Genomic DNA, 9,596 nt, shown 5'->3' with positions numbered 1-9,596 from the left:
AGAATGTTCTTGTATTTGATTTTGACCTGCTGCCATGTCCGTTTTGGCCCGTTCATGTTTAATCTACACACACACACACACACACACACACACACACACATTTAATGGAGTCACACTGCAAAAATTACTTGGTATTTTTGTCTTGTTTTCAGTAAAAATATCAAAAAATTTATCATAGCTTTATACAGTGTTATGGAGTTACTTTACACAATTTCACTCATATCTGCAGTGCATTTCAATTAAAAATTTTACCGTTTCATAATTACAGTACAACTGCATTTTTGGAGATGTGAATTAAATATTTGAATTGTAATGTTTCAGCGGAGCGGTGAGTGTGTAATTGTGCACTACTTACGCATTCAGGCGGTCTGCAATACTTTGCCACGCTTTTTCTCTTTGCTTTATCACTGTGGCGGTGTTGCCTTTCTTCTTAATTATATCTTTTACCTCCTCGTATGCCTCCATGAGGATTTGTGCTTCCGACGGGGAAAAGTACGCGGCTCTAGTTGCCATGGTAAATCAGTTAATCTGTGATCTGTGGCGGGGTCTATTTGAGTGAGCCGTGAGCGCGCACCTATCCAGGATTGGTTTCACCTGGCTTAATGAATCCGTGTCTGCTCATCCTGGCTTGGTCTTTGTGCAACCAATTAAGCCTGGACGCACATGTTTTGGCTTCATTGAGCTCAGCTGAGTCATTTATCCCGGATGTCTTAATTCTACTTTTGTGCAACAGGCCCCAGCTAGCAGAGGTGAATTTTATTACAGCACCCCCGTTGCATTCTGGGAGAGTGGATAGAGGCTGAGCAGTGGAGCTGATCTTTTTTAGTAGGACGGCAATTTCTGCCACCCGAGATCTCATGTCCAAATAGGCTAGTCTTCCGATATCGGTAGTAATGGCGATGACACGGTTCGAAAAGTTCCTGGCCTCGCTGCTGCGCGGGGCTGTCGGGATGCTGTTCGCCGTCTTCCAGCTACTCGCGCCGCGGCGGGGAGCCGACAGGTCGGCGACGAGGCTCCCACCAATCACCAACCCACTTCTGAGGGTCCCGGCGATGCGGCTCGCCCGCATGATTCGACGGAGAGAGGCAGGTGAACTTTATTAAAGTGTTGTTTGATAGTTAAATGCGACACGGTAGATCATGACATAACGTTTATTCATATAGATAGGCCCTAGATAAATTAAGAACTGCCAGTTACTTGTTTTATTATGCATCGCAGCTCGGAATGTTTAGGGAAGAGAAAGATGCTGCAAGGTGACTCGGTGGTACTGACGAATGCTGGGATATGTAGGCTAGTAATAACTTTACGACAGTAGTTTACTGACATAGTAGTTTACAGTATTTAGTACCTAATAGTACTTGTATTACTCTGGGCCTACTTGAATAAAGTAGGCTATTGAATTAGTGTTTCATATAAAATACATTGAAGTTGGTTGTATTTTCAAACACATCCTGTCACATCACAGAGGATATACTGTAGTTTGCATCCCAAATGGTCCCCTATTCCATACAGGTCTCTGTTCAAAAGCAGTGCACTACTTACGGAATAGGGTGCCATTTGGGACAGACCCATAGTGTGGCTTTTGATGGTTGAGCCGGGCTCCCTGTTGAGAGGGATTTACTTCTAGAACTTAAACAATAGTGGCAGGGGGCCACGTAGAGCCACCGGAGGGGACTTTACTTTACCTGTACAAAGGTCACTGTTGTCAGAGCAGGCTGCATCCCAAATGGCACCCGATTCCCTATATAGTGCACTACTTTTGACCGGGGCCCATAGGGTTCTGGTTGAAAGTCGTGCACTATAAAGGGCATAGGGTACCATTTTGGGATACAGTCAGAATCATTAGGAACTCTTTCCCCTACTCCCATTCTCTCTCTACTATGTACAGTGCTTTGAGCATCTGGAAAATGTCACTATGCATCCTGTCAATTGCACCCTCTCAGAATAGCTTTACAGTGTTTACAGAGTGTGAGAATAGACATCTTCATCCTAAATATTCACATCTGTGCTTCTTGTTTCTTGTTTGGATTGATAATGGTTGTATCCCAAATGGTATCCTATTCCCTATGTAATGCACTACTTTTGGTCAAAGGTAGTGCACTAACAGGGAATAGGGTGTCATTTGGGACACAGGGCATATCTTGATGAATGCTACTGTAATTGATGTAATTGTTCTCTCAGGTAACCAGTGTGGAGGTAGTACAGGCCTACATAGACCGCATCCAACAGATTAACCCTCTCATCAATGCCATGGTCAAGGACAGGTGAGAGAGACTGTGAGTGAGTGAGTGAGTGAGTGAGTGAGACCTCCCGTCCTCCATCTATCTCTTACCTCCTGTTCTCTTTCCGTCCCTTCTACCACCCCTCTCTACTCTCTGCCTCCATCCCCCTCTCCTCCCTCCACCTATCTCTCTCAGGTTTTCCTTGGCCCTGCAGGAGGCAGCCCAGGTGGATAAGCTGATAGAGGAGGAGACAGGAGGAGAGGATGTTCTGGAGGACAGACTTCCTCTACTGGGGGTCCCTTTCACTGTCAAAGAGGCATTCTCCCTCCAGGGTAGGCTGCTAATGCTACTTCTTCTAATGTTGATTAGAATAGATTAGAGTAACTTTATTCCTATATACCCTGTTACTCTGGTAAATAGGGTCACTGCCCTGACCTGCAGCAGTACTGCTATCAGTTGTATTTCAATATTTGATACAACGTTTGGTGCTAAAGTATGGAGTCTTGCATCCAGGGTAGGCTGCTAATGCTACTTATACTGAGGATAATATGATCAACATGGTCAATACCATGACCTATAGTTGTGCCTGTGCTGCAATCAATGTTATTTCCCCACTGGTTGTCCTTGATGCAAAGTTTGTTGCTAAAGTCTATCTGTCTCTCTGCCATTCACTATTGAACTGAACTACTACAGTTGAAATAGAAGCCTTGTTTGTTCTAATACCTTGTTTACTGTCACCATCCCTCTCCCATCTCCCTCTCTCTCTCTGTCTCTCTCTCTCTCTCTCTCTCTCTCATGCTCTCTCTTTCCTCTCTTCCTCTCTCTGTCTCTCTCTCTCTCTCTCATGCTCTCTCTTTCCCCTCTTCCTCTCTCTGTCTGTCTCTCTATCTCATGCTCTCTCTTTCCCCTCTTCCTCTCTCTGTCTGTCTCTCTATCTCTGTCTCTCTATCTCTCTCTCTCTATCTCCTCTTCCTCTCTCTCTTCCTCTCTCTCTCTCTCTCTCTCTCTCTCTCTCTCTCTCTCTCTCTCTCTCTCTCTCTCTCTCTCTCTCTCTCTCTCTCTCTCTCTCTCTCTCTCTCTCTCTCTCTCTCTCTCTCTCTCTCTCTCTCTCTCTCTCTCTCCAGGTATGCCTAACTCCACAGGGCTGGTGTCACGGCGGGGGGTGATTTCGGCAACGGACGCGCCCCCGGTGGCTCTGCTGAAGAGGGCAGGGGCCATTCCTCTGGGGGTGACTAACTGTAGTGAGCTCTGCATGTGGCTTGAATCCCATAACCGCCTGTATGGAATCACCAACAACCCATACGACCTGGAGAGAATACCAGGGGGAAGCTCCGGTTAGTTACATCACTGTCAATCTAGAACGGAATAGAATGGATGGAATCCAATGCAATGGAGTGGCAATAGAATGTTTGGAATACAATGGAATAGAATGGGAATAGAATGTTTGGAATACGATGGAATAGAATGTTTGGAAAACCATGGAATGAAATAGGAGGAGACAATAGAATGATACCTTTACTGTCAACCTTGAATATATTGTTGTATGTCAGTGTGACTCAAAGTGCTACTGCCATCTTGTATGACCTTTATCTCTCTGTTTGTCTCTCTCAGGAGGGGAGGGCAGTATTTTGGGGGGCGGCGGTTCAGTGATAGGGGTTGGCTCAGATGTTGGGGGCAGTATTCGCATCCCAGCATTCTTCAACGGCATCTTCGGCCACAAGCCCACATCAGGTGAGGCCCTCAAGTCTGACACTTGTTGTGTTCGTGGAGGTTTGTATCTATCCCTCTTTTAGAGAGACACATCCTGTGTGTGTGTGTGTGTGTGTGACACTGACACCAGTCTGCTGTCTCTGTGTTGTATGTAACGAGGGCCAGTTCCTTCTAGTCGTGTGTGTGGGGTTGTGTGTGTGTGTGTGTGTGTGGTTGTGTTTGCTTACAGGTGTGTGTGTGTGTGTGTGTGGTTGTGTTTGATTACAGGTGTGTGTGTGTGGTTGTGTTTGATTACAGGTGTGTGTTTGTGTGTGTGTGTGAGGTTGTGTTTGCTTGCAGGTGTGTGTGTGTGTTGTTGTGTTTGCTTACAGGTGTGTGTGTTTGTGTGTGTGTGGTTGTGTTTGCTTACAGGTGTGTGTGTGTGTGTGTGTGGTTGTGTTTGCTTACAGGTGTGTGTGTGTGTGTGGTTGTGTATGCTTACAGGTGTGTGTGTGTGGTTGTGTTTGCTTACAGGTGTGTGTGTGTGTGTGGTTGTGTTTGCTTACGTGTGTGTGTGTGTGTGTGTGTGTGTGTGTGGTTGTGTTTGTTTACAGGTGTGTGTGTGTGTGTGTGGTTGTGTTTGCTTACAGGTGTGTTTGTGTGGTTGTGTTTGATTACAGGTGTGTGTGTGTGGTTGTGTTTGATTACAGGTGTGTGTTTGTGTGTGTGTGTGAGGTTGTGTTTGCTTGCAGGTGTGTGTGTGTGTGTTGTTGTGTTTGCTTACAGGTGTGTGTGTTTGTGTGTGTGTGGTTGTGTTTGCTTACAGGTGTGTGTGTGGTTGTGTTTGCTTACAGGTGTGTGTGTGTGTGTGGTTGTGTATGCTTACAGGTGTGTGTGTGTGGTTGTGTTTGCTTACAGGTGTGTGTGTGTGTGTGGTTGTGTTTGCTTACGTGTGTGTGTGTGTGTGTGTGTGTGTGTGTGTGTGTGGTTGTGTTTGTTTACAGGTGTGTGTGTGGTTGTGTTTGCTTACAGGTGTGTTTGTGTGGTTGTGTTTGCTTACAGGTGTGTGTGTGTGTGTGGTTGTGTTTGCTTACAGGTGTGTTTGTGTGGTTGTGTTTGCTTACAGGTGTGTGTGTGTGTGTGGTTGTGTTTGCTTACAGGTGTGTTTGTGTGGTTGTGTTTGCTTATAGGTGAGTGTGGTTGTGTTTGCTTACAGGTGTATGTGTGTGGTTGTGTGTTGGTTTTGCTGGCAGGTGTGCGTGTATTTTGGTATCTGGTATGTTATAAGGATCCCCATTAGCTGTTGAGAAAGCAGCAGCTACTCTTCCTGGGGTCAACACAAAACATGAAACATGACATAATACAGAACATTAGCAGACAAGAACAGCTCAAGGACAGAACTACATCAATTTTAAAAAGCCTACAAATCAATACATACACACAAACTATCTAGGTCAAATAGGGGAGAGGCGCTGTGCCGTGAGGTGTGGTTTTATTTGTTTTTTTTTAACCAGGTTTGCTGTTCATTTGAGCGATATGAGACAGAAGGGAGTTCCATGCAGTAATGGCTCTATATACATATATATTATGGTAGTAATAATGTATTACAGTGCCTTCAGAAAGTATTCAGACCGCTTTCCTTTTTCAACATTTTGTTACGTTACAGCCTTATTCTAAAATGGATTAAATAAACGTTTTTCCTCATCAATCTACACACAATACCCCATAATGACAAAGGTTTTTAGAACTTTTTGCAAATCTATTTACATAAGTATTCAGACCCTTTGCTATGAGACTCAAAATTGAGCTCCAGTGCATCCTGTTTCAATTGATTATCCTTGATTGGAGTCCACCTGTGGTAAATTCAATTGATTGGACATTATACATGGGTCAGTTCTCCTCTCTCTCTCTGTAGGTGTAGTATCTAACGTGGGCCAGTTCCCCCCGGCCTCAGGGCAGCAGCCTGGTTTCCTGTGTACAGGCCCCATGTGTCGCTATGCCCAGGACCTGCTGCCCATGCTCAGAGTTATGGGAGGAGCCAACGCTGACAGGTATAGAGGGACAACAACAACAAGCACAGATACACAATAAATACATGTTAATAACACCCAGATATGACCACTTCTTCTCTCTTTCTGTTTGACCCTCGTTCTCTCTCGCTCTCTCCCCCTCTCTCTCTGCAGGTTGTCTCTGTCGTCTGAGGTGGATCTGAAGAGGTTACGTTTTTTCTCTGTTCCTCACGATGGAGGCTCTCCTCTTGTGTCTCCTGTCGATCAGCAGCTAGTCGTGGCACAGAGGAGGGTGAGAGAGGGAGGGAGGAGGGGAGGGGGAGACTGGGGGGATGGGAGGGAGAGAGGAGAGTTCCACTGGTGTCTCCTGTAGACAAACAGCTAGTCGTGGCACAGAGGAGGGTGAGAGAGAGAGAGAGAGAGAGAGCAAGGGAGGGAGGGAGAGAAAGAGAGAGCAAACATTAGATCATTCAGTGTCACCATGTCTTCTACAGGTGGTGGAGCGTCTGGAGGCAGACCTGGGGGTCAACGTTCAGCAGCTGAAGATCCCTCAGCTCAAATACTCCTTCCAGATCTGGAGTGCCATGATGGGAGCCCCAGGGAAGGATGGAAAGGTGTGTGTGTGTGTTTTTGCTTGTCTCTGAGTGTATGATGAGTGCTTGAATGTATAATATTGTCTTAATCGTCTGTATGCCTGTTCCTCCAATAGCAGCCCACGTCGTTTGCAGAGCTGATGTCTGACCATGGGAAGAAAGTGTGGCCTCTATGGGAGATGGTTAAGTGGACTGTGGGACTCTCCAAGCACACCATGGCTGCCATAGGTGTGTGTGTTCATGTAATGTTTATGTGATGGTTTAAGTGTATGTAGTAGCTCCCCTACCTCTGTCCCTCACTCCCTCCTCCCCTACCTCTGTCCCTCACTCCCTCCTCCCCTACCTCTGTCTCTCACTCCCTCCTCCCCTACCTCTGTCCCTCACTCCCTCCTCCCCTACCTCTGTCTCTCACTCCCTCCTCCCCTACCTCTGTCTCTCACTCCCTCCTCCCCTACCTCTGTTCCCTCACTCCCTCCTCCCCTACCTCTGTCTCTCACTCCCTCCTCCCCTACCTCTGTCCCTCACTCCCTCCTCCCCTACCTCTGTCCCTCACTCCCTCCTCCCCTACCTCTGTCCCTCACTCCCTCCTCCCCCTACCTCTGTCCCTCACTCCCTCCTCCCCTACCTCTGTCCCTCACTCCCTCCTTTCCTCTTTTCTCTCTCTCCCTTCTCCCCTCTCCCTTTGTCAACTATATCATGTTGTCTGTAACTGTTGATAATGTAGTATTGTCTTTAATTTAACTCTGTGCTCTTGAATGCGGGGCACATTCCTGTAAATTAAATATCCAGAACCCACCCAGTTGTATACTGTATGTCAGACTGGGAGTGTGATGGTACATACAAATGACAACTCTCTTTCTGCTCTCTCTCTCTCTCTGTCTCTGTCTCTCTGTCTCTGTCTCTGTCTCTCTCTCTCTGTCTCTGTCTCTCTCTCTCTCTGCTCTTCTCTCTCTCTCTCTCTCTCTCTCTCTGTCTCTCTCTCTCTCTCTCTCTCTCTCTCTCTCTCTCTCTCTCTCTGTCTCTGTCTCTGTCTCTGTCTCTGTCTCTGTCTCTCTCTCTGTCTCTGTCTCTGTCTCTGTCTCTGTCTCTCTCTCTCTCTGTCTCTCTCTCTCTCTGTCTCTCTCTCTCTCTACCTCCTCCTCCCTCAGGTCTGGTCCTGGTAGAGATGTTCCAGCGGTCCCAGCCCACCCAGTTCATCCTGCAGCAGAAGGAGTCTCTCCAGAAGGACCTGGAGGAACTGTTGGGGACAGATGGGGTGCTGCTCTACCCCTCTCACCCCCACCTCGCCCCCAAACACCACCACCCCCTCTTCACCCCCTTCAACTTCTCCTACACTGGTCAGTGGTGCTTTAGCTAGCTTGGTCTCATGTCACTACACTGGTCAGTGGTACTTTAGCTAGCTTTGTCTCAATGTACTTTGGTTGAGGGTAGGTAGTTTACAGAGCTAGCCTCGTATGAGCTTTTCCTGGTCAGGAAAATATCTATCCCTAAATGATGACAGGCCTTGCCTGAGAATGTAGCGAGATAGGGCCCAATTTTGAATAAAGTACAGATATACTTTTTTGGTGTCCACATTTAAATCAGCTCTGACACTGTACCCTTCCCTCCATCCCTCACAGGTATCTTTAACATTCTTGGTCTTCCGGTGACCCAGTGTCCGTTGGGGCTGAGCACGGAGGGTTTACCCTTGGGGCTGCAGCTGGTGGTGGGGAAGCAGCAGGACCGTCTCTCCCTGGCCACCGCTGTGTTCCTGGAGAAGACCTTCGGAGGCTGGAGGGACCCAGGGAGCATCGCCACTGTCACCACCCAGCTAGATACCTGCCGCGGGACAGCAACGACCACATCGTGAGATGTTTATTCTGAGATGGATGAAAGTCCTAGAAGACAAAAGAATGTATGCACAGACACAGAAAGGCACACACTCACACACTGTCCCTTTGCACATGCTCTCCTGTCAGTCGTCCAGCCTTTTCATTCATTCTTTAAGAACAGACTATCGCTAGGTTACTGAGTCACCCGTCCACTACAGTATGTCTGTTCTGTCTTCGTCACAAAGTGTCCTATTCTTGTCCAAAGAGCCTTTATGTGTCCAATCGTTGTGTGTTCCTGGGTGTGTCCCAAATGACTCCCTACATAGTGCACTACTTTTGACCAGAGCCCTATGGGCCCTGGTCTAAAGTAGTGTACTATATAGGGAATAGGGTGCCATTTGGGACGCAGTTTCTGACTGTCCGATGGCTATATGTTGCGTCAGGGGGTTTTAGCGTAATGTCCAATAAAGGTTTTCTCTCTATACACTGTATTTGTCCACAACTAAAGAGACGTTGGAACCTTATTGGAGAGAGAATGTATTATGAGAATGTAATTATGTCATGTATTATCGTGTAGTCCATGTTAAAATGACGGGCATTGAAGGGTGATGTGATATACAACATCTCTTATATGATTGGCACTTTTTAAACAAGTTAAAAGCTTAACATGTATCTACTGTATAAAGAAAAGTGCATATTGTGATCATTTGAAATATCTTTGTGATAATGTTTCATATTAAATGTCAATGGTTACTGTCCTACTACAATTATGCCAGAACAAATATTATAATAAAATGCACATTATACTGAGGACAACATTGTATTTTGTGTGTTTTTGACATTTTCTATGTGAAACTGACCATTATATTTCCCTGTAGCAGCAATGTTACAGGCTGGTTTCCCGGACACAGATTAAGCCATTGAGCATGCTTGTAAATCCAAGAGTGGCCTTAATCTGTGTCCGGGAAACCGACCCACAATCTCAGAAATGTAGGCTAATCTTTTCTGCTGTCAATGTGTCTTCTCCAATTTCACCACCAGGGGGTGTATTTGCTCCAATTACATTTTATCAATAGCATAATGGCCAGTTGTCATTAAAAAGCTTGTGTGCTGTTCAGATCTATGAATGAGAGAGAAATGGAGAACCTGAGCTAGTCGATTAAGTCACTGTTTTTGTATTCTATTTGGTTCCTGTGACTGAATCATCACAGATCGGAGTGTTGCGCATCAGAATGAAATCACGCAATGATGTCATCATTCACCACGCACACA

The 9,596-nt window shown here is 46.3% G+C and overlaps 1 protein-coding gene across 1 annotated transcript; it reads left to right on the top strand.

Annotated features, from left to right (window-relative positions):
* The first annotated feature begins 761 nt into the window (after window positions 1-761).
* Window positions 762-9,134, top strand: LOC121563234 (fatty-acid amide hydrolase 2-A-like). Its single transcript, XM_041875208.2, has 11 exons — window positions 762-1,085; window positions 2,182-2,264; window positions 2,418-2,554; window positions 3,347-3,556; window positions 3,834-3,953; window positions 5,827-5,962; window positions 6,095-6,212; window positions 6,415-6,534; window positions 6,630-6,741; window positions 7,662-7,850; window positions 8,133-9,134. The coding sequence occupies exons 1-11, from the start codon at window positions 894-896 to the stop codon at window positions 8,360-8,362; spliced, it is 1,647 nt and encodes a 548-aa protein (XP_041731142.2). The 5' UTR covers window positions 762-893; the 3' UTR covers window positions 8,363-9,134.
* Window positions 9,135-9,596: the final 462 nt, after the last annotated feature.

The sequence above is a fragment of the Coregonus clupeaformis genome, unplaced genomic scaffold (genome assembly GCF_020615455.1).
Source record: "Coregonus clupeaformis isolate EN_2021a unplaced genomic scaffold, ASM2061545v1 scaf0528, whole genome shotgun sequence".
Lineage (NCBI taxonomy): Eukaryota > Metazoa > Chordata > Actinopteri > Salmoniformes > Salmonidae > Coregonus > Coregonus clupeaformis.
The sequence above is the reverse complement of the archived record's forward strand: the minus strand, read 5'-3'. Positions and strand labels throughout refer to the sequence as shown.